Source organism: Rhipicephalus sanguineus, chromosome 8 (assembly GCF_013339695.2).
Source record: "Rhipicephalus sanguineus isolate Rsan-2018 chromosome 8, BIME_Rsan_1.4, whole genome shotgun sequence".
Classification (NCBI taxonomy): Eukaryota; Metazoa; Arthropoda; class Arachnida; order Ixodida; family Ixodidae; genus Rhipicephalus; species Rhipicephalus sanguineus.
Window position 1 is genome coordinate 71454696 of NC_051183.1, and position 24730 is coordinate 71479425.

General features: G+C 45.7%; 1 protein-coding gene across 1 annotated transcript in view; it reads left to right on the forward strand.

Moving 5' to 3' along the window:
- Positions 1–24300, forward strand: part of LOC119402075 (tissue factor pathway inhibitor-like) — a 110364-nt gene extending 86064 nt beyond the window's left edge. The window contains exons 2-7 of the mRNA XM_049418272.1: positions 8640–8825; positions 15288–15455; positions 18243–18407; positions 20185–20370; positions 22381–22560; positions 24164–24300. Coding sequence (XP_049274229.1) covers positions 8640–8825; positions 15288–15455; positions 18243–18407; positions 20185–20370; positions 22381–22560; positions 24164–24300 — 1022 coding nt within the window. The remainder of the gene's footprint in view (positions 1–8639; positions 8826–15287; positions 15456–18242; positions 18408–20184; positions 20371–22380; positions 22561–24163) is intronic.
- The last annotated feature ends 430 nt before the right edge of the window (positions 24301–24730 follow it).

The window sequence follows — 24730 nt, forward strand, 5'->3', positions numbered from 1 at the left end:
AGTTGTAACTTATTTCCGTGTGAGCAGCGTGCTCCTTTCGCAAAAGCGGCCGCTGCAGTGAGCGAGGTGACCTTCGTGCTCTCAACGGAAACTTGCAGGCAGGGCGCCAGACGTACAAACCACCGAGATCACGAGATAAGCGCCCGCACGAGCGACCACGCCCTGTCGAGGCGCGCGCTAAACCGCGTGGGGGACGACATTTAAAGCGCACTCTTCGAGCCCTTTGCGCCATCTCGCTAGTGATAACGAAAACACGCTGTGCCGCCGATCTCTTAGTACCGCCACTGGCAAATGGTGCACATAAATAGCTCGCCGTTAGCATAGCAGGGAACATGCCGTCTGTGGCGGAGTCGTTTCGCGCTGCGCGTTGGCGATCGAGAGGTCGTAAGTTCGACTCCCGTTGAGGGAACTTTTTCTTACAGCTTTTTCTTTGCCATATCTTAGTCTTTATATTTTACAACGTCATATCCGTGACGGAAATGCGTCAGTGGAGCCGTGGTGGACCCCAGCATAAAACACTTTCGTGTTAAAGCAAGTCTCGGGCGAAATACGAAGGAAATCGCGGCTTTTTCCGGAGTAACTTTAGGAAAAACTTCGTTCAATCGGGTTTGGTGACCAAATTAGTTTGTTAATTCTGTTTGATGCCGACACTAAACCCTGTGTGTATTTGCGGGGGCGGGGTAGTTTCTTCGTTAGATCGGGAACTTCGGAAAACCGAGTTTCGTTAGATCGAGTTTTAACTGTAGATGACTACAAAATGCCGTGAACTTAGAGTGAAGAAGGGCGAACGCAGGAAGAACACGGAGGTTCGCTGGACTTAGTCCGCTTTGCTACCCTACGCATGGCGAGTGAAAGTCTAGAATCAAAGGAAGAGGAAGAGAGAAGGCAGTAGACTATTCACAAGTGACACGCAAAGGGCAACGTAGCTGCAGATGAGCATGTAAGACAGTTGCCTTCAAGTATTGCAGAAGGGATCGTGTAGCTTTGTTGCTTCCTTCGGTCGACGTGGTCATGATGCCGCGTCTGCACCAGTGTATATTGTGGAGATAGCGTATAATGTTGCTGTTTATTTTGTTACGTGCTCTGAATCTGTGCATTCGGGTGCTGGGCTCCCATCAGGCAAATCACGTCTTTTACCCTTGCATCCAAGACCTGGTTGTCTCAAAACACAGAGCTCAAATGATACGAAAGGAAATGACACAAGAAGTGTAACTGTCAAATGTTTACGTCCACGGCAGAAGCTTTCACCTGGTCTGCTAAAAAAAGTAATTTTATATATCGCCCGGCGGCCTCTCACAAAAGACTACCAGTAACGCCGTGCGCTAGGGATCATGCGTGGCTGCATTTACAGCGTGAAGATAGCAGTGCACGGATTGTTCTACACTTTCAGCGACCACTTGTAGGTCATTACTTACAGTGGGTTTTCTTCCAGGCGGTCAGTGCTATGCCACACAAAGGATAATTTTTTGTTCGCTTGTCGCACTGCTGACGCCAAAAAGCACGTCTTACTGTGGGTCGCGCCGAGTTCCATTGTTGAAAAAAAAAAGGTCTATGCATTGACAAATGGCTCCTTGTCCGAAACTGCATAGCAATACCTTTTGTAACGCCCACAATGTCACTTTATTTTTGCTTAATTTATTTCGCCTTGTTACGCCCGGTTTCAGTGTCATAACGCAGGCGCACAGTTTGTTTCTGTTACGACAAGATGTCATAAAGATTCCGTTCCCGTCTAACACTTGTACGCACTCAAGTCGGCAAACTGTTAAATCATATGAATTTTTATGAAACCGTTCCAGAGGCTTGTAGTGGTATCAAAGAGCAGGAGGCCACACGCCCCGCCACAGTCGTCTAGCGTTTATGGCGCTCGGCTGCTGACCCGAAGGTCGCGCGATCGAATCCCGGCCGCGGTGGCTGCATTTTCGATGGAGGTCAAAATGTTTGTGGCCCGTACTTAGGTTTAGGCGCATGTTAAAGAACCCAGGTGGTCGAAATTTACGGAGGCCTCCACTACTGCGTCTCTCATAATCATATTGGTTTTGGGACGTTAAACCTCAGATATTATTATTATTAGCAGGAGGCAACACGAATAGCTTACTATAGGGCTATAACACCTCCCCGCTTGCCAGCATACATTGCGTGTAGTCATCAATACTAGACATTTCGTTTCTAAGCGAAGCTTCTGCGAGTTACCGATTTCGTTGACGGTGGCGGCATGATACGCGAGAAACGGGGCGTTGGCGAGTGCAGAGCAGTGCGGGAGTGCTAAAGTGAGGCCCCCGATGTTGCGCCGGTCACATGCGTATTTCAGTACACTGTTTTCTAATAACGGATGCTCTCTCAATCGTGAGCTTGTCGGCGATCAGCTGTTTCTGATATGGCAATCTCATCTTTTATCTAGGTCGCTTGTCATTTCACGTTGCCAATTTCATTCTTGCCTTTCAGTGCTGCATTTCATTGTCTAACTCATGACCACCGCCGTTGCCTGTAGCAATATAAGTGCTGCGCGGCTAATTGCGTGGGTGAAGGTACACGTACAAGGTAGTACATGGAGGAAGGAGAAGGTTAGGCGGAAGCATGGCAATACTGATATCTAGTTACGGGCTAGGAGTCCAATCGGGGAGGTCAGAACAATCAGATAATTTTAAGAAAAGTTATATGGTAATCAATACAGTCTCAAAATTTGAAAAGAAAGCTGATGTCACGTGTCATTTATATTGACGTGGTGAGCACCTTGGAGAGATAAAATCTAGTGTTCAGCATGGGTGGAATGAAGAACAATGCAGCGTCCCTATCTGCAAAGCATGAATTTAGTGCGTGCGCTTTAGGCCGTGGGATGTGTGCATTTTTCGAAGTAGCCAACAGAGGTAATATATATTTAGAGAATAACTATAGTTACGAGCTAAGACAGGAGTCCTCCATTAGTGTTTTAGCGCCGCTATTTCATTCAGTTAAATATGATTCTGCAATGCCGCGTTCAGAATCTATTAAGGATAAAATTCCAGAGCACAGCGTATGCTGTGTGTGAATTTCATGCGTTTCGCTAACATGGAAGAGGCATGTTAAGAGGAGGCGAAGATTATATGTGACACACATGTGAGGTATCCGGTATTCTCGTATGAACATGAGAAAGAGAGTGAGAGAAGACAAGACGAGAAATGTACGTTAACTGGGCGAACCTATCGCTTGCTACTCTATATTGGGAATAAGAGCATTGGAAGAGAACACATACAACACAAATTGTCGCACGATAGAATGGGACATGTTTCGCAAGGGTAATATAACATACTTCGACAGGGCAATGACGTAGATGGTATTTCCAATCGTGAGGAAGGAGGGCTGTATATGCATGCATGACTGTCTTCATAACTTCTCCGCGTGGTCCTGTGCTCATACCCTTGGGCAATGTTACCCATTTCCAGCTGTTTATTTGCGCCCCTTTGGAATCCAGAGGGGTATCCACATATTGCATGTATTCCTTGTTTTTAGAAAAAAGGTGCTCTTTACACACATTACTCCACGTGCTTGAATACTTCTGCGATAGCCTGAGCGTAGAATGTTGTATGCTGTGCTTTGCAATAGGACAACACAACGGAAAAGCGCTGCACTACGAGTGCCAGGTGAGGTCATTGCGACAAGCATAGGCGGGCACTGATCCCGACGCCCCAGTTTTCTTAAGCCGGTTGCGTCGAAGTTGTTGAATGATCACAGTGCTTGAGCAACAGCTCTCGGAGAAGTACTACGCGTATGTTACAGAGAACTAAGAGCACAGCGAGTTTTATGTAGAATTTTATTTTTAGTGCGTATGCGAATTGCTATGACGGATGTGTGACTATCAGTCGTGCAACTTGAGCTCTTGTGTAATTAGCTGCCGTTATCTGCGTTCCTTCTCCGTTTCCTGTATTCTTCGTTTGTGCTACAGGCTGCAAGTATTCGTAACCAACTCGCCCAGTTTTACGTTATCTTGAGTAATTTTTTCCGCACGAGTAACAGCTCCCCTCAAGGATGCCATCATATGAGCATAATGCGACACTGCTATTGCCAAGGAGGACTTGCGATCGCTTTCTCTCGGTGTTTCTGACGTCCTCGATTTCCTCCTGCTCTATCTCGTTTTAGCTTTATCCTTCTTCGAAGCCCTCGCCACCTTCCTTTGTTGTCATTATTGACACGTGTCGCACTGCGGTGCACCGGGACAACGCATACTGTTTGTAACCTGACTAGCGTCACACTTTGGCAGTCCCTCCACGTCTATTTCTAACGGCGATAGTGCATTGCCCTCATGAACGTTGCAAGCGCAATGCTGACGGTAAGTAGGCGTCGCTGACGTGGGGTACCGTTAACTCACTCAGCTAAACTCTTAAGATTAATCTTCGCCCTACCGGCAGGAAAGCACAGCAACCCTATTCTGGGATCTATGAGTGTCGAATGCTTTTCTTTCCCTGCTGCAAGAGAAAATGACTGGGTTGGTTTCTTAGAAAGACAGCCTGCTCTCAAGCGATTTCTAGTTCTTTGTAAAACACTGAGCATGATCCGATACGGCCTGTGGATGTGCGTGGAATGTTTTTGAAGCAACTCTATTGATAGAACTACAGAGAATTTGTAGGATACAGTTGACTAAGGCTCCGATAGAGAGAAAATAACACAAAGTAAAAAAGGAATAAATTAACACCTTGTGCAACACGTTTTGGACAATGAAAATATCACTGAACAGAAACAAAATTAGGATGCGCGTATTCTTACGTTAGCCTCTGAGTAAATATTCAAAACAGATGATGGTATGTGTCTGCTACAATAAAAAGAAAACAATCCGGAAACTACTCAGCAAGTCAAGTATCGTTGTTGTCGAAGTTGCGAATCTGTACGTGTCGCTGAGAAGCGCGGACAACGCCTTGTGCGTCAGGTCGGAGCATTGTTCACAGCCTTCGCCTGTCGGCATCATTATAGCTATGAGGTGGTATTCGTTTTGGTTCCTGAGGCCGGTTCTAGTGGCAGTTTGCAGAAGCGCCAATATAAACCATGCATCATTAGGCAATGCTGAGAAATTTCCATTCCTGAGAATTGCTTGATGCAAGAAATAGTTCTTGATCCTGCTAAATGCAGCGCCACATCCACGGATGCAGATTTCGGACCATAGCGTATGTGATGCATATGCCGTTCATTAGCTTACAGTAATAAAAATATATGAATGTTAAAACGTGAATACTTTCTTTTATTACGTGCATAATTGTGTCGGCTGAGTAATGTAGTACATGCTAACAATCTGTTTCTCCAAAACAAAGAGGGGCTACGCGAATAGATCAGTTAAATTTATTGGCTTTAATTTCTTAAATAAGTTCGACAACTCATAAAAGTATTATTATCTCTACAAAACTCGGTACTTGGAGTTTCGCGCTGTTAATTAGTGTTAATTAGTTGTTAATTAGTGTTTGCGCCCGTGTGTTCCTTTCGACCGGTGGTGACAGTGGGGTTTGTCCAATTTGTGTGACACATACGAGGACGATTACCGCCCGTGTGTTTTTTGAATTTTTTTGTCGACGAGTGGTTCGCAGTGTATTTTAACAATATCTGTGAGACATATCTGCACGAGGGTTTTTTTTTTCAAACACACACAGACAAAGCCTACCCATATAAAGGTTCCCTGTAAAAAGAATTTCGGCCCACCTTGACTACTAGATGATGTAGCAGTGAAGGTTCTGATATTTTGCGTTATTGAAACACAAACGTATGCAATAGTACATACTTGCCAACACACACTACCGCTCACTAATATATCTGCAAAGCCTGCAGGCCATGCCGCGTTTGTTTTAAGGCGAAAGCCTTGAATGCCTCATCAAACGCTAAAATTGACCGACTCCAGCGTCGGCGTCCACTGTCGGCGGCGTCAACACGAGTAATGCAGAAAATCATCATCGTGACGTCGGAGATCGCCAGAATTTGACGTCATCATGACGTCACATATCGTGACGTCAAATGTTGACGTCATCACATATGACATCGTTCCTTGATCAAAGGTAGGCCGATCCCGAAGGCAGTGCAAATCAAGTTGACGTGCAGAAAGCTTACAATGCCTCCGATCCTGGAGACGTTGCAAAACCACCTACCCGTCATGGTGGTCTCGTGGTTACGGTGTTGGAGTGCTGACCCGAAGGTTGCGGGATATAATCCTGGCCGCGGCGGTTGCATTTTGCTGAAGACAAAAATGCTTGAGGCCCGTGTACTTAGATTTAGGTGCACGTTAATAAAGCCCAGGTGGTCGAGATTTTCGGAGCCCCCCACTACGGCGTCTCTCATAATCATGTCGTGGTTTTGGGATTCTAAACCCCAACAATTATTATATTTTTAATGAAGGCAGTGGACACGGGGGCTTTGCAATTATTATTGCAAAACCACCTCAGTTGCAGAAAACGTTCGGAGGTGGGCGAGAAAGGATCAATACATCGACTTAGAAAAAAAGAAGATGCCTTTCGCCTTCGAGTCGACTGAGGCGGAGACATAAGGGACCCTGTCAGTTTTTTACCTCTCGTGGTGGTGGTTAATATGACGTAAGGGGTATGTTAATATTTCTTTCGACAATGATGCTAACTCCAAGACATGCGTCAACTGTTTCCAAACAGTGCTTCAAATGACAGCGCAATCTCCTGGCACTAAGTCTTTCTAGACAGTCGTGAGTCTGAGAGAACCGGCAGCGCTCACTGCCTGAATATTTCGATTGCGAAATCTATCGCTTCAAGTCGTTAGCGCAGCGCGTCTCCTCTAATGTTCATTGCACGCAGCGTGCACCTGCCTTGTGTGAAGGGTGGCATTTGAAGAAGGCTGTCAACAGTGGACAAATATTTCTGCGACTCCAATGGGCAAGACCTAATCCTATGCACACAGCCTCTCTAATAGCTCCGTTGGAAACCACTGTTATGCCTAAGTTTTATACCTTGAAAGTTGTCTGGAGCATGTCCAGTGGAAAATTTACGTGATGAATGAATGAGTTCATGCCTTTTAGCTGACTCAAGGTTATCCGACGGCGGTTGTACGATGCGACACGTCGGCCATATTCACAGCATTTACATGCCTTAGTATAATGCTTTCTAGACCTGTTGTATATTTCCTATAGAGTTAGCCTAGTTCTCTCGGGATTGCTTTCCTTACGTGTCTTTATTTCTGATTTAAAAATAACACATTCTTCTCATTGTTTGAATTAAAGATCATTGACAAAGTTTAGTTCTCAGTTTGGACCCACGGCGTGCCTGTGTGTGTGTGTGTGCGTGTGTGTGTGTGTGTGTGTGTGTGTGTGTGTGTGTGTGTGTGTGTGTGTGTGTGTGTGTGTGTGTGTGTGTGTGTGTGCGTGAGCGCACGCGCGCGCATAAAGCAAGAAGGAAACGCCGAAGGCCAAGAACAAGCTCTTATCTGTGTCGCTTGCTCATTGTCTTGTCACTTGCTTTTGCTCTACAAAGTTACGGCAATGAATGCCAATTGGCCAGATCAGCAAAGTGGACCGGCATCATTTGGATGATCAGTAAAGCTCACGCTGTGGGCTTCCCTGACACGCACGTAATTACAACAACACCTTAGCAGGCAAGTGCAAGGCGTCACAGGCGATTGCCGTAGCAACTAAGGTCGTAATGCACAGTTCTAGATGTATCCTGGCAGCCCTACATGTTTCTTTAAGGCCTGCGCACAAGGCACTACAAAGATGTTTTTAAGGCCTGTGAGCCTTGCCCATGGCCCCAAATATGTGTCACTAAATCAACGACGCCAAAGCATGGCTGGATTTCGCGTAATCGGGAGTAGGTGTAAGCATTCAACATTTTAATATTAAATAGAATAGATATAGAGTAATCATAAAGCAGATATAGCACAGCTTATTATACCATTATTACAAAGTAATAAAAGATGGAAGACTGCAAGGTATGCTATGTATATTCTGTAAAAATTATTTGTTCTTGAATAACATTATTGGGTAAATCATTCCTCATAAGTTCAAACGTAAGCGAGGAGTTTCTTGTTAAATGTGCTGTACATGTCGTCCGTGAATCATAACACAATATCCTCCTGTCAACAGACATGTAGTGTACGGTACGGTACGAAGAACTTTATTTAAAGATCCGGAGAAGTGCCACCCCTTAGGGTGACACCGCGGGCCGCTCCCACGTGGGGACAGTTAGAGCTAGCCTAACCGCCGCATCGCAGGCTCTCTGGACAGCCCAAAGTTGTTGCTGATATTCCGAGCTCTTGAGGGCCGAGCTCCATTAGTAGGTTGCAAACAACTAGAACTAAAGAACGACCGCAGAATACAAGGTACCGTGACACCACACCCCATTTGCAACTGTATAGCATTTCCGGCTATTAGTGTAGCTGCAACTTCGTTACAAGGGACGTCCACCAAGCGGTTATGGTCGGACCCACTGATGCTATTTCACATGCTTTGTAAACTCTTGCATCACATGGCAAAAATTATGTCGGAATGCCGGACGAGCATTCACTTTGTCCCCTACCTTTCTTGAATATATGTGTACTCTAAGTGGCCTTGGTGCCTATGTTGCGCAATGCGGTGGTAATGCTGTTTTCATGCTTTTGTATCCATCGATCACGATACGTACACCATGTGTCAGGAGACAGCAGAGTGTTTATTATGTTTGCCTCTTTCGCAGGGGGACCAAAGAACCCGCACTCAAAATGCTACGACGCCGTAGGATACCACCCGTGTAGAGTGGCGGCAGCAGGTTCGAGGTGGCACTTCGACATGCACACCAAGAACTGCCTAAAGAGCCAGTTCTGCGCCGAGGACAACAATAACTTCCACACTAAGACAGAGTGCGAATACGCCTGTCCAGCTTGTGAGTATGCCGACAGCTGTGGCGCAACACGGACTGTTCCTTGAAGAACGTTGGTAGGTGTGCAGTGGCTAGACAGCGGTGGGGGCGGCGGTGGGGGGTGGGGCGATGGGTGGCTCCTAGGCGGCTGGTGCTGTGTTATGTCATTCTTATGCCAAGTATCCAGAGGTGCACATATGGCATGTATACATGGAAAAACCAGCGCGAACAAGACGGAGACACAATAACAGGGCAGCAGGACGAGCCATGTCCTTCTTGTCTTGAGTCTCCGTCCTGTTCACGCTGGTTTTTCTAAGCAGGTATCGTTTACAACTTGCTCACCTCTCTATCTTACTGCAAAGTGACACGTGTCAGCGTAAATGGAGCGGCGGAGGGGCAGGGCGCATGAGCAGGGTGCCGCCCTGGTTGATGTGTGATGTTCAGTACATATAGGGCTGCTAATATACCCGGAACATAATACAGCAAGGAATAAACAGCGTGGCTGCGCACGTTATCAGCAGCAAAGCATTAGGGCTGAAGCTGTAGTCTATTTAAAGGAGACCTCCCAGATAAACAAAGGTCGACACAAACCCCTATACAATGCAATGACCCTTAAACGGACAGTAAAGGCAAATAACAATTCATGTCAGAGTGAAAGCTCAATTTATGACAACTTCTAAAACGGAAATATTATCAACAGCAGTGCCCTACTTACCGAGAAATTAAGCTAAATGTGTCACACGATGAGCGCCACGAGTGGGACATTTTCGACGTGATCCCGATGACCAATGAGAGCCTACCTACAATAAATCACTAGTAATCAAACTAGCAGCAATAAAAAAAGAACCTTCCGTGCATCAAAAGACGTAATAAAATGCTGTTTGTTCGTTTCCGTTCGATTCATGGAAAAAAGAACCTCTGTGGCGTTGCCATGGGGAACGGCGCGCGTGGTTCAAAGGTTCCGTTTTCGCCGAACTGCGCTTCGCCCGGCGCCCTGCTTCGCTCACGCGGTCGCATCTCAGTGGTAGTTTCGGTATCGCGTACTGCCGCGTGTGTTTTGTGCGCTCGTGAAATTCGCTCTGACAGAACGTTCGACAAAATGCCGCATGCAACGACGCCGGCACTACGAGCCCTCAGCAGCATACCGCGTTCATCGGGACTCAAGTCGCTGAATTGGAGGCCGCCGTCGCGAGCCAATATCTCGTTGTCAAGTTCTCCGTCCACATCCATTGCGGCGATTGCGACAAGCTTCGATGGCTTCGATGGCCGTTGTTGCTGCTGTGGGTCCCGCTACTTTCGCTCTGCTGCTAACTAGTGTCGGCGGCCGCGCAGTAAAGGCGGGCAACGTTGTGCACAGCAGCAGTGACGCATGAAAGTCTGATTTCAGGCAGGTGACTTGAAGTGCGCTAACGCGATGCGGACCAATAAAACGTGATTTTATTTGAAAATAAGCACTTCCTTGGCATAAAAGTAGCACTACGAGGTTTCTGGACCACTATTTCAACAATCAACGTCAACTTAATATTCGCCTTTAGTGTCCCTTTAAGAAGGTGGCACGAGCAGGGTATCGCTGCGTCTGGTAGGTATAATGCAGTACACGCACGGATACGATGACTCAAAGACTAAAATAACCGGGATACGATGATGCAAAGCATAAACAGCGTGTCCTGCGTACTTTCTATTACGGCTGGAGTTCACGTGTTTTTTAGGTGATACCTCCCAGACAATGAAAGGTCGACGTAAGGGCCTGTACTGTGCAATGACTCGTAAGAAGGTGGCTTCCCATTACCGTCTTTTTTGTTTCCTGAAGCGGATGGTGACGTGACAGTATTGATACCACGCTAACTAAGGATGGCAACATGGAGAGCACGCATACCTGGTAGTGTTTGTCTGGGGAATTACCGGAATGCGAATGGCGTTTCTAGAGCATATATGTGTGAGGAGCACTGAACATCAGAAACAGATCTTACAAAATAGTCATAAATATTCCAAGCTACTAGCAGTCGAAGGTTCATTTTTTGACCCTTAGTCTTCTTTCGTATACTAAAAGGTAGGCGCGGTAGCAGGCCCGTAGCTAGGAATTTTTTTCGGAAAGGAGGGGAGGGCACTTGCGGAAAATCTTGACTTTTTTGAAAAAGACACCTATTTTCATTATTTATTTTTGGTAAAAACACCTAGTTCACCGAAATTTCGGGGGCGGGGGTACCGGACCCCTAGGGTCCCCTCCCCTGGCTATGGGCCTGCGCTGCAGCCATGTTCTTGGCAAGGGTTCGGTGCCGGAACAATGACACCGCTTTCTATATCTTGCGTAGACGCAAGATATAGAAGAGGGGGGGGGGGGGACTGAAAATCGATGAAGTGGCCCTTTACTCCTCTCCTCCGCTTCCTCCAAGTAAATAGCTTACGTAAATTGTGTGAGCTCAAATTTTAATGGAAAAATGTGGACGAATATGACGTTAAACTACCCCGCATTGTTTCCTTCCGTATAGGTCGTTAGCTGTTAATGATTGGTCGAAATTTTCTGGGTCATGCTCACAGCACCTGCTCGTAGAACGACGCAACAAATGACGCGTAACTGATCCACCACGTAATTACCACGTACGCATGAATGCCTAAAAAACCAATAATAATGAACTATTTTCAGTTCGGCGTATTGTTTGTCATTAGTTCTTCGCTATTCATGAAAAATTTTCAATGTGCCATTAAATCGTCTCCAATTGTTACGCGACGTCACAAGTCTGCGAAACCTCGCGGCGTTAAAATGAAGTGTGCAAACAAGCAGCACATTACTGTGCTGAACAATGACACTTTTTTGCAGAATAGCCAGAGAGTGCCTCTTTCTGAACGTAATTTAAGAAGGCTGCCCGCCAATCACATTGGCAGCGGCTACCTATAGCAGCGGGCGAGATGGATTCATATGTATGTAATAGATACTTCCAGTTGTAGTATTACTATGTTGATCTGTTTTTACGCGTATACAACTCTCTGTGAACTCATCGTTGCTGTCAGAGAGGTAGAGAGAGAAATAAACATTATTAGGAACAAACACAGTCCTTTGCAGGTAGGCAGCCTTCTTAGTCCAGAAAACCGTGGACGCTGATCATTGCGAGGTAGATCAAGTAACGGGACAAACTTGAAAGCTGGGCTTCTCAATGTACTCGAGTCCACTGCCTTGTTACAAGCCGCCACGATCGCTGCAGGCTACCGTATGATAAGCCAAGTGAAGCAGGCTAATCGGAGACTAAAGTGGGAATCTGTTTTAGCTGTCATAGGTAGGCACAACTAAAAAAAAAAAAAACATGGTTGATCCCTCCGTCATAGGAATCGGAATAACACGAAAGTAAAACGTGCCCCTATAGAAGTAACTAATGTTTACTGTACACTGATATAAGAGAGTTTGCACAACGTATATTGATGTCTGGCAGCTATAGCACCGTGTAACGTGGATGCACCCACTCTGATGCTTGGTGGTACATCTCCATGCCGACGACTAACGTCCATGTTCAATGATTAAACAAACCTTTGTGGTATCTGTAGTAGTTAACGATGAAAGCGTGGTCAGCTAACGAGTTGTGATAGCCAGAAGAGCGTCGCATATTGGACGCAGAACTTGGTCGCCATCCTACGGCACGTTAAAATGTGATTGAACACCACGGCCGCACTAGAGGGAAACGCAAAGCGCGTCGTGCCGCCCCGGTAGCCCGGCCGCAATTTTTCTCGGGTCGAGCGCGTAGGCGGGGAACGCGGTGTTACAGCCAGGTGAGGCAGGCGCGCGTCGCAGAGCTCTTTTTGGTTTGATTAGCGTGACGCTATGAGCGAGGCCGACGCTTTTACGACGCTTGGGTTAAGGTCGCCACCTCGCGGTGTGTTAAGGCATTGACAAAATTGCACATCCATTCAAACGAGCCGAATAGGAGGAACGTGTAACGCGTTGATGGTACTAATCGCGGAGGCTACAGTGATTATGAATTAGTTTACTTTGCCGCTCCCAGAGGGCTACACTACCCCTCCGACCGGGAGAGTGGTAGATATAAAAGGCGCGTTTGTGAAGCCTCTAGAGTCTTGTGCAGAAAGCTCAGGAGTTTGTACCTGAGTGGTTGTCGAGGGTAGAACCCTTGACAGCGCTCGAGGAATTTTAAACTTGTGTCTGTCCAGCAGGACGGACACAACTTTTGTCTTTCTTTCATGTCCTTATTGTTTGATGTACATGTCTAATAACAGGAAATAAAGCAAAAAAACAAAAAAAGACCGTGGCGCAGTGGATAGCGCGCCCGGCATCTGTTGTTGCGAACCGAGCGGTCGTGGGTTCGAAGCCCGGTGACGGAACTTTTTTTCTTTGCGATCTGATCGTGTACATTTTTTCGACGTCATTTCCGTGACGGAAATACGTAACTGAAGTCTTGGTGGACCCCGGCATAAAACACTTCCGTGTTAAAATACTGGCCACTTCTGCACACTCATCAACTCACAGCAGCTTGAATATGGAGCAGTGGCGATGCTATTCGTTTTCAAAGAAACTGAATTTCCTGGAAAAAGAGAGCGTTTGATCTGGCTATAAAACGTTTACTCGTTCCCGCCCATATTTGCGTCGCGGATTACTTAAATTTCAGGCCAGCCAGAACAAAATAAAATCATGACAGACTGCTGTAATGTTATGGAGCCCCTGCTGCGCGATAGCCTCCTCTGCAATGCTCGAGCGCAAGACGCGCAAGCGTGAAATAGGCAGCCCGCACCTCAGGTATCCTACAGTGCGTCGTCATGACACACGGATGACAGTCGTCACAGCAGAATCGTAGGACAAATTTTATTACAAAATTACGTTATTGCTGCGTTAAAGTAAACCTTTGCCTGACTTGTTAGTTTCCCAGTCTGCAGCCGACAAGAACCACTGTCGAAAGTGGGGCGGCTCTGCCCCCCCAACATTTTTCAGTGGGGGGCTAGTGCGCCCCTTGTCCACCCGGTAGATACGTCTATGGCCAGCTGTGAATTTTTAAATAATTTACAAGCGTCTCATTCGTGAACCATGTTTCTTTTTTTAAGGAACTGCCTCTACCTTGCGCTTGTTCGCCTTCTATCTTTGTCATTCCTGCTGCTTTCACAAACTCGAACCTATACCAACTTGCCCATCCTTCGGGTACATCAACTTGGGCGCACAAACTGTTACTTGCTGATGTTATCTCTGATTTATTGACATCATTACTACAGATCAAGTGTCTTCCAGTGCATGATAGTCATACTGTACTGACATTTCTTAGCTATCCCTGCAGACTTCAGTTGGATTTTGCTTAATCCAATTCCGTGCATCTGGTTAGCCCCGACTGACGGGATACCCTTAAAGGGGTCATGAACCACTTTTCCAAGTAATGATCTAATGGCCTCAGTATCGGAGTGTACTGCTTCCCGAATCGATTGCCGCAAAAATTTCTCGAATCCGTCAAGAATCAGCGGAGTTACGGGGGTTTGGCGCACGCTCCCAACGCTTTCTCTCTTTTCTCGTGCCGACGAGCGCACTGGAAGCTAGACAGGGAGGGATGGCATGGGGGAAAGAAGTTACGCCAGCGCGCGTCATGAAACGCGATCGCTCTCCCGCTGTGATTCGCTTGCGCGAGTGCGGCTACCGTGTACTGAGAAGTGCGGCGCCGGCAAGTGGCGGCACCCCGCGGCAAGAAGCGCATCTGATCCGAACGCCGCTCTCGATTTACGTCAGCTATCGGCCAATAAGCATGCTATGTCTCTTGCGACGTACAGCGGAGAGACGCCCCGCCCACCGACGAGAGTGAGAACCGGCTTCTGTTTGAAAAGAGGGTGCCTGGGGAAACGGCAACTTCGCGCTCCGCTTGTGGCCATTACGCGGCGCGCACGACTGTAATATTTGGCAGAGCAGTTCATAGCCGTGTCAGCTTTCCGCAGGATGTGTTTTTTCAATCAGCCCAAGGGGTGCTTCATGACCCCTTTAAAAAAAGAAAGCCATTGCACGCAAAAGCTAGTGCTGATTTGTCGATTATCTACAATGTTTGATATAGCAATTTTTAGTGGCAGGATCTAAGGTTGACATTCTTCACTTACTTCCGGTATCCTCAATATTCAGAAAATGTGACTTAACAATAAAACTTATGCTAAATCAATGGTTCTATCTCATGTTAAGAGTTCTAATCGCTAGATATGACATCAGAGCATATGTCCACCTAAAATAAGGTCCACTTGACTGTTACGATAATTAGAGAAAATTAATAGTTCACTCAAAGCGCAGACGCTTGTCTTGTGAGCAGCTGCGATCGTTGCGGCCCCTGCCGGAGCACGTTGATACCACGCGCTTCTTTATACATGGCCTCGTAGATCCTCTTCGATGGTGCGCGAAGCGCAAAGTTAACTCAAGGAATACACTAGGTTACACGAACGCCGTCGTGCAAGTGTGACTAGCAAACACCTTAGACATGGATTAAGGTAGCCTTCAGAATTGACATTCGTTGTGCGATTTCTCTGCAGATTCATTCTGTCTATTCGACAAAGCTGAAGTTCCTTGTGCCAACAGTACTGGGCAAAGTCAGTGGTTTTTTGACCCGTATACCCATCGGTGCAAGAAATCCATCAACTGTGTCACAGGAGGCAACGCTTTCATCTCGAGATCGGAATGCATCTCCAAATGCCGAGCAGGTGAGTCAACTAATTTTGCTCGGGACGAGAGCAATACATATTAAAGCATGGTGTGACCAGTTCGATACAAGCATGTTGACGATAGACAAACATGCTTTTGCAGGGTTCTTTGGCAGTAGTCGAAAAATGTATACAGTTAAACTTCACTTGAACGAGTTTTAAGGTACCTTAGTAAGAAGTTTGTTAAAGAACCCCGGACAGAGAAAGCTTTCTTTCCGAATTTAATACTCTATTTTGTAGTTCTGTGTCTGGAAATCCCGAAACTGAATCGTAAATGCCCAACAGCATCGTATAATTAATACTAACCTCGTTAATAGAGAACAATTTTGCGTCAGTTCGACCATAAGTTCCATAAGAAAATACCATAAATTCCATAAAAATACCATAAGAAACTAGCGCCCCACAGCGGGGGAGCGCCTAAGACCACGTGCGCTCAAACTTAGGGGTTGTTGAAAGCGCAGTTTTCAAATCGAGGCCCCGCGCGCAAGAAAGAATGAAACGATCAGGGCTGGGCAAAGATACTTTGAAATTGTATCGCGATACAATACAAGATACTCGGGCAAGAAGTATTTGAGATGCAGATAAAAGATACTTCCGGAAATATTGTATCCGATACGTCATTTTCCAATTTTATCTTAAGATACTTCGATACATTGGCAAATTTGCTATTATAGATCGATATATTGAAGCAACAATGAGTTATGTACAGATGTGTTTACTTCAAAATGTCTTACCTGCGATCAGCTTTGTTTAATTTTAATGAGATATACGTTTGTGTCCCGAAGGTTCTCTCCTTCTTGCTCAAAGCATACTAGTTTCATTCTGAAACAACCTTACTGGGATTTGTTTGGCTGCTTAACATGACAGCTCTTTGTACGCTGCTCTGTCAGTGGTTTTTTCTTGACACTTTTGTAGTTGATGGGTATTGCTGCTCTACTTGTCGACCAGCTCGCGGTTTGCCATTAGTTGCAAGAACGTCATGAAGAAGCCTCCGCACGATGGCGCAAATACCGCTGTGCAGTCTTACCTTGTCCGTAAGCGTATTATCGTTTTGGTAATACCGCATAACCCGACAGGTGTAGAGCAGCAACAACGCTGGTAGCAATATGTTTTGTCCGATGCATCCTTTGAAGACGGTAACTACAGAGTAAGCGTTCACAATTCATTGAGGACATGAAACTGCAGTGATTTTTCATATTCTGCCTATCAGCTGGCGGAAAGCGTTCGTTAGAACATGTTCATTAGCGTGCAATATTTTACCATTTCTTCTCCGAGAGGAGTTGCGCCGCCGAGAAACCTCTCAGGCGTATCGTAGTGTCACAAAGCGTCGCTGTATATCCCTGCTATTCACACTATTGCCACTTCTAGCTCTGCTTACCTGCTGATTTGTAACACTTAAAAAAGACAAAAAGAACTTTACGGTCATCTAAAAAAGAGAGAAACAGTTATGTCTGAGTAAAATAGCAGAACGGTTCCGTATTAAACAATCACAGTAAATAACTCTGAGATTCTTTCACGTAAGTAGAGCGAAATATTTAAAAAAACAAGTGGTTAACCGCGACTGAATGAAATCAACGGCATATGGTTTGCCATCATATGGCGCCCGTTGTAGATTTTTATTGGTTAATTAGTTAATTATTTACTGAATATATAAGGGAACGACTTAAACGCTGCATAGTGAATACATTCTGGTTTTTAAAGAACGCTCGCGAAATATGAAGTCAAACCACGTGACTGCGCTCATACGCTGCCGTGCTGCAGCGTTCTCAAACGTTGTTCGGGTGAAACAACCAGCTCACGGACCTTCAGCCGGCGTTTCCTTGTCCTTGTTCGACAGCCACAAATGTGAACGCACTGTGGAGACGATGTCTAGAGCAGCGGGCAGTCATTCAGCCACGGTCCGCGCGCCGGCTGTTGCGCTCGAAGCAAGTTTGAGAGCGCTCCAGTACGGAAGGGCACGACGGCAATAACGAAGGTCATATTTCTCCGGCTTTCTTGAAACGCCGGAAAAAATCACTTCGCAGCATCTACGTTTCAACCAAAAATTGAATCGATCGCTTTGGAATGCCCTCTTCAACGTAACGAAACGCACTTGGCTCTAAAGTGAATATCAGAAACGTCGCTTATTTCATCTTAGTTAATTAACAGATTAAGCGACATATAAAAATTCCCTAACTAGAGCCACATGACGGCAAACCATGTCGTTGGTTTGATTCAGTTAAGGTTAACAACTTCCTTGTAAATATTTGGTTCCAGTTACATGAAACACACAACATAAACGCGATACAGTCGACACCCCTAAAAGCTATGACAATAAAGCATGATGTATCGTCAACTTAAATTTTAAGGTCAGGCAATAGAAAGCTGCAATAGAAAGACGTCATACCAATGGCGATGTCACGCTCACGCTTACTTTAAAACGAAATGAAAATATCTTAAAGGTAATGTCCGGTGCTAATAATCGCTCAGAAGTGCCCACGTATACAGGACGATCAAACAACATAGTCATATTGAGGTTTCGATTTTTGGTGTCAGAGGCCCTTTCAAGTGAGAGTTCGCTGAACTGAAGCAGTTATGTTCTATAGTTTGTTATCTTAACTTGGAGGAAACACCGGGCGCTCAAATGGAATACCGGGGCCGCCCCTTTCAGCGTCGCAGGTCAACCATCTCCAGAGGGTGTAGGGGCGGCGAGTTCTTGAAGTGCGCTTGAGCTTAAATGACCACAGTTTGCTGAACGTCGGCGGCGCAGCTAACGAATGCATGTGTGTGTTTGTGTTTCTTACACAGTCGATGTGTGCGATGCACCGAGACCAGCGGAGATTTGCGACAGTGGACAACGAACTGTTTGGTACTACGACAAGTCAAGGGGCGCCTGCGTCAAGGACGTCAACTGTCACAACCGAGGCAACAACTTCCCCAGCCTGAAAGAATGCCAAAGAGTTTGCATTAGACGTAAGTGCTTAAGAAGGGCTGATTTCTAACCTTGTTGGTACGACATATCCGAAGTGTTTAACGCCCCTGTGTGTCCCCCCCCCCCCATTCGTCTTGCCCGGCGTTCACAAGTCATTGCGCTAAATACCTAGTATACGTATGTGCTGTTTTCAAGGTTGACGCAACAGAGTACTTTTTCAAGGCTGCAGATTGGCAACTGCCAGCTGATTTTATCACATGGTATGATGACACGAAGAGTGAAACACGGAGATTTCTTTGACGTGCTACAATAGTAGACAATGATAATGCAGTTTTTCTATCTGTTCCAAGTTCTGTGTGTTATGTTTCTTTTTTTTTGTTTTTGTTGTTGGGTCACCTGTTGAATTAGGCTCCAAAAATTTGCCTGTATGTCACTTCCTGTACACTAATAACATGCAAATTTTGCATTGAGCGCTTCGCTCCTTTCAGAAATATATTTTCCTCCATTCTCAGCTGCATCATTTCTCAGAAGATTTTAGGGAGATCGTCTAATCACTCAGATTCGCTGCAGTGTTTATAGTTGTAAAGCAGCCACTAATCGACATCCTGATGCATCAGAAAGATCTTTACCTTGGACTTCCTAGTCACCTTCATCACTGGGCGCATAATTGCGAAGTTATAACGCGAAACAATTGTGACTGTCACTTGAAAGTGCAAGAAAAACATTTTGACAAAACACTTACACTTTATGTTTCCATGCTATGAAAGGTACTATAATGCTCTAGATTTAAACATTTTTAACTAAGTCACTATCGGCGCCTGTAATTAAAAACCTTTTCTTGACTTTCTAAAGTGACAAGCAAAAAGGAAACACATGCGTTTACCTAGTCTTGCGATCGTTTCTGTAAAAAGCACTCGCGTTGATGTTTTCTACGTTGGCAATTAGGCAGATTTCTTTTGAAGTGAATGTTTGAATGCAGGGTGCGTGCCAGCGGTGCGCGCAAAATGAGTTCAAGACCTTTCAATGCCGTTTTAAAACCCTATCAAAGGGATCCCGTCAATATCACTCTTAAATTATTGTAATTACGGCAGGCAAAAACTTTTTTACTTATTTCTGTAAAAGTGAGTAAGCGGAAATGATTTGGAGATCTGAATCCTGACTGCCCAGTTCACGTAGCTGTGTATACCTATCCTTGTTCTCTTCGAAAGTTGATATGCAGGTAGGCTTCTGTGCTCTTTTGAAATACTCGTACGGGGCTGACGAGTCCAGGGAAAAGCATAAGCGCAATTAACACAGATCAGGTGCTCGCTTCCAATAACGAAATTGCCTTAGAACCACACCAAGCTCTGCCTCGAGGCAGAAGCTCTGCCTTGTGGCTCGAAGTGTACGGCTACTAAGGCCCTCTGCTGCTCAGGAGTACTTGCACGCATATTTTATTAGAACTGAGTAAATTGTCTGACGTTGTGTGATCTTGGCCTCGTCTGGGATCTATCCTTGTACAGTGAGGATGGAAATAAACGCGAACAGCGAGGTCTCTACATTCTCTGCTCTTTCGCATTTCTTATCAAGCGGTTGTAGCCCGCACGGTAACGAAATTCCGCTAGAGTCATCCACGATACGACAAAGAACCTTTCTAGCATTGTTTTATTGCCGCCAAGGTCAGATTGCCATGAAAACATCGCGCCGCGCTGTTCGCGTTTCTTTCCACCACCCCTGTACATTCTAGTTTGCATAACGAGCATTCTTAGTGGGTTTTAGGAGTACTTTAGGAACAGTACTAACACTGACGCGCATTTGTTCCTTTATGGTCACCTTCAGGTGTGGCACCAGTGCCAAAGCCCAGCAAGGTGTGCTTCACGTTTCCCCCGACGTACGGCTGCGGTCGACTGGCCGAGAGGTGGGTCTACAACCTCGACTCGAAGATGTGCGAGCGCATGTTCGTCTGTCCCAAGTCTGGCAACAGTTTCATCCGGAGGAGCAACTGCGAATACAGCTGTCCGTCAGGTGAGGAACGCTGTGGTATTCGCATGGTTTCGCTGCGTATGGTGTCTTAGTATTACCCTCGTAGGGTCATCGCTGCGTATGGTAATTTGGAAGCATTATGCTCATCTTATATAAGTTTAAATGTCTCCCGCTTCTACAATACTACAGCTATGGATGAGTGAGAACTTTATTTAGCCGCATCGTAAGGCGACTGAAGTTCCCAAGTCTTCTATGATATCCCAAGTGTTTAGATACCGTTAGGCCTAATGTGCATTACAGCCGGTAACACTGAGCGTTAACTGTATCTTTAAGCGCTCATTTAAGAACGGGGGTTCAATAGTCACGCTCTACTGCAATTTAAGGCTCCAGCCACTTTATAGTTTATCAGCTGTGTAAACTAGAAAGTTGTTCTCCTCAATGCAGTTCATGAAATCAAGAAATTCATTCAAGGTTCATCGAAAAGGTTGCGTAGTTTAAGAAAGAAATGTTGTGTCGCGACAGAATTCATGATGGCGGTACGTAGCCTGTCTCTGTCCTCAGTGTGCGTCCTCTGTTTGCGTAGATCCACAAGAGGGGCCAACCATGAGAAGAAAACTTCGGCAATGCAATTTTTTGTTCTTAACGTTAAATAGCCCTCTGATCAACTCTCTCTTCACCACGTTTGGCGGTTCCTCGCAATTTGCTTCTTTTTCACGAGACCGTAAATTGTTCTTCACTGCAATCGTGGTTATGTAATACCGGCGTCGCCGCCTTGTCCCTCTGGATAAAAGTGCGCTAATCAACATGTGCTTCTTGTTAAAAAAAAAAGCAGTTTCAAGGCCATAGGCATAGCAGTGTCCATGCGAGGCAGTCACTTGCTGTTGCTTTCAAAAGTAGCGGGGATTTTCTTAGCGAAAACGAGACCACTGAAACGTAACCTTTGCGAACATGAAAGCTGTTGAACGATAGCAATAGGAAGGTCTAACATCGCGCTGGAGTTCCTTTCACAGCTCTAAGAAACCGTGATGGCTACATCTTCCTTCTATAGAGCGCACAAGGCGCCTGCTGCAGAGGAAACTACACTGCAATCAGGCGTAACGCAAAACTAGGAGCGATTAATAACCGCGGCCACTGGCGTGCTGGGCTTCATGCGTCGGTGGCTCTTGAGAAGATACTCAACACGTTGGGCGAGTGGCTTGAAGAACATTGTCTGTACCACTCACAGAAGTTCAAGACCCACAGCTGTTATGTACCTGTGTGCACACAACACTGATCAGGAAGAAGGATACCGTTTTTTGCTTGGAACGGTCAAGCTGCAGCGGTGCAGTGTGGAAGCTCGAGCTGCCGAGTCATTTGAAGAGAGCGTGTTGGCGAATCCACTTTGGCACACATCTAATGCAGTGAATGCCGCTGTGTGTATTCCGCGTCTCTGGAGAATAAACCACTGTGCATGGGTTGTACGCATGCGCCGAATGTGCAGTCGCTAGATGCCCTCAATTTTTTGTATGGCATGAAAGCCAACAACCGGGAGCTACGCAGCAAATGCTTTGAAGACGAGGAAAAATTTAGAAAAAAGGAGGTACCTTACATTACCAAGAACAAACGATGGAAAAAATTCGAAGTGACCCTAATCCTTCCCTTAGGTGTCTGGTAGTGCAACCCGCGTGTCGGCGTTCGTGAGCCGTGCTGTTTTCTTCAAGTGAACTTCGTGTTTCGCGCGCTGCCGTTGCCACGTAGAAAGAAGCACGTGGTTTAGATCTTATCCGCCGGGTGCCGCAACGAACACGGTGAGATGGGTTTCTGCGATGTAATTGCTGTTTGTACTAACTTATACTAATTATACAACAATAATTTTTCTTTATGACATACTTTAATGCCCACTCTATCATATACAGCATTTAGCTTAACCCATTCCATCCAATTTACATATTTTATTTCATTTTTATGAGCGTTTTCGTACGACTTGCACCGGCGCTTGACAGGGTACGAAGAGATCAAAGAATGCCCACTCGGTACGCATGTCGCTAATAATCGTCGTATTCATATTTACAGAGTCATTCTGCAGTTTCCCAAAACCGTTCCTGGATCCGGCTTGCGCCAACTACCCTCCTGCAAAGCACACCTGGTACTACAACCCAGAAACGCGCGAATGCCGATTGGGCGCAGCCTGCCACTTGGCTAGGAGCAACGCCTTCCCCACTCGTCAAAGGTGTAGCCGGATCTGCAGAAGCCGTGAGTCACATTGTCACGCTAGTACATGCCTGACCTGCATCGATTCAGTGAATTATGGCCATGTGAGCCTCACGAGAGACATAACCTAGTAAGCCGTTTGGGTGCGCTTAAATTCTGGAGCTATACATGCAAAACCAATATACGATTATGAGGTAACCCGGAGTAATGGTTCCTAGCTGGCGTTCATCACAGTGTATAGAGTAAACTCTAAGGCCACCGATACGTGGAATTGGGAAAAACTGAGAGGCAGGATGCAGAGACAGTGACGGAGAGGCGGCTTGAGTGGCATAGGTTAAACGTAAACAGCGTGATTTAACAGGAAGTGCACAAGTCAGTGGGGCACAAAAATAAGCAAAACATACAACATCGTATTAATTTTTACGGGACAGGCTCTTGATGTGAGCGAATGAAAACGGAAAGAGCAATGTGAATACCAAGCTTGTAGAAGAAAATGAACATTGATAATAGCGGCATGAAAAATTTTATCGTAAGCACTTTAATAGAAACGTGCATGAAGCGATCGCGTGGACCATTCTTTGGTTAGTCAATGAAGTAGCAATATAACAAGATACCAACATGGTGAATATTGTTGAAATATGTAACCAATCTCTATAAAACCAGTGCCATTTAGGAAGTAAGAGCGTGCATTACTTCCTCGAGATTCAGGCAAAACATTACTATATCGGTCCGGACGGTGTCCTATTTCAAGACATGTGAGCCTAGTGAAATTTCTGTCGGGAAATTTGGCGAGCTTCGCTTGTCGGTTAGTCCGACAAGACAAACTCTGCAAGTGAATGAAATAGCATTCTTTCTCTCGGTGGGATTATAACGCACAGCATTATTTATTTCAATTTACGTTATGATTATTACACTACAGTTAGAGAATAATAATGCCCCCTTCGCTTTCCTTGGCCCAACTGCCGGATTTATTTGGCTTTGTCTAACAAAGAAAGGAGCAGCAGCAATAAATTATTTTTGTCTCGTTCCTTCATATCAGATACCAGAAATACTCGGGAGACGGTCGCAGTGTTCAGGCCATAAAAGACAAAGACGCCCTCACCACCACACAGAACTTTTGATCGTTCTATCGCATAAAACCCCCTTGTAAAGGTGCCGAAACTGCTACATCTCTTCCTCCATTTAATTCGGCGCATACCAGGTTATTCCCACGCAAAATACTCTAAGGCTTACAAAATATCTTGGTGGCTATTTTGACTCAGGTGAAACAGGATGCAAGCCTGACGCCTGGCGAATTGGAGGCGTGTGACTCGCACTTTAAAATCTGGAAATGCTCGCCAGCCTCAAACTGCAAGGCCATTTCACTAACAAGTATATGTTGTAATTTATTAAAGCGCATACCATCCAATGTTTGGCATTGCAGAAAGTGTGCAGAATTTCTTCTGCAGCAATCAGCATCATCTCCTTCGTGGTCGTTCCTGTGGAACTCAACTGTACAATCTGTTAACTGGTCTCTATGAAGTTGTTCACGTTGCACAAAGAATATAAGTCGCATTAATTTATTTCACTAAATTATTTCATAAGTTCCCGCATGTCCGCCCATATTACGTATAAGAAACCGTTGCTTTTTCCCTTCCCGGTTTAGGTGACGTCTGTTTTCGAGCCTCCAAACCCGCCTCTATGTCCAGGAAAGGAGAAGACCGTGTCATCTACAATCCTATCAAACGGATATGCGAGAAGTCACAAGGCTGCGATTTTCGTGGGAACAATTCCCCACCATAGAGGAATGCAGCAAAACCTGCGAACGATGTGAGTAGACGCTACTGGTGTCCCATTGACTTTCGCATAGTGTTACAAAAGAGCTTTGCAATACCCGAAGAGCTGTTGCAGCCTTGAAGAAACATCGGCTCCAGCACATCCGCTGTTTATGAATTTTACATCACAAGCTTCCGTCTTCCCCTGTACCCTGCTTTGTTTTGATTCCCGTGTGACAGTGGTATTTACGATATGCTCAAGTGTACATTCTTAATGATGGCCCGCTTAAAGTGCACAATATAGCCAGGAAACCGGACATTTTACGTCTGTTTTTTTCTGTATATAGCCAGCATTTAACGAGGACCTGATTAAGAGTGTAATGTCGGTTTGAAGCTTTGCACTTCGCTCACTTCGCTTTTCATTTCAGTGGACACGCGTATGTAGTAGTGGCAGTAGG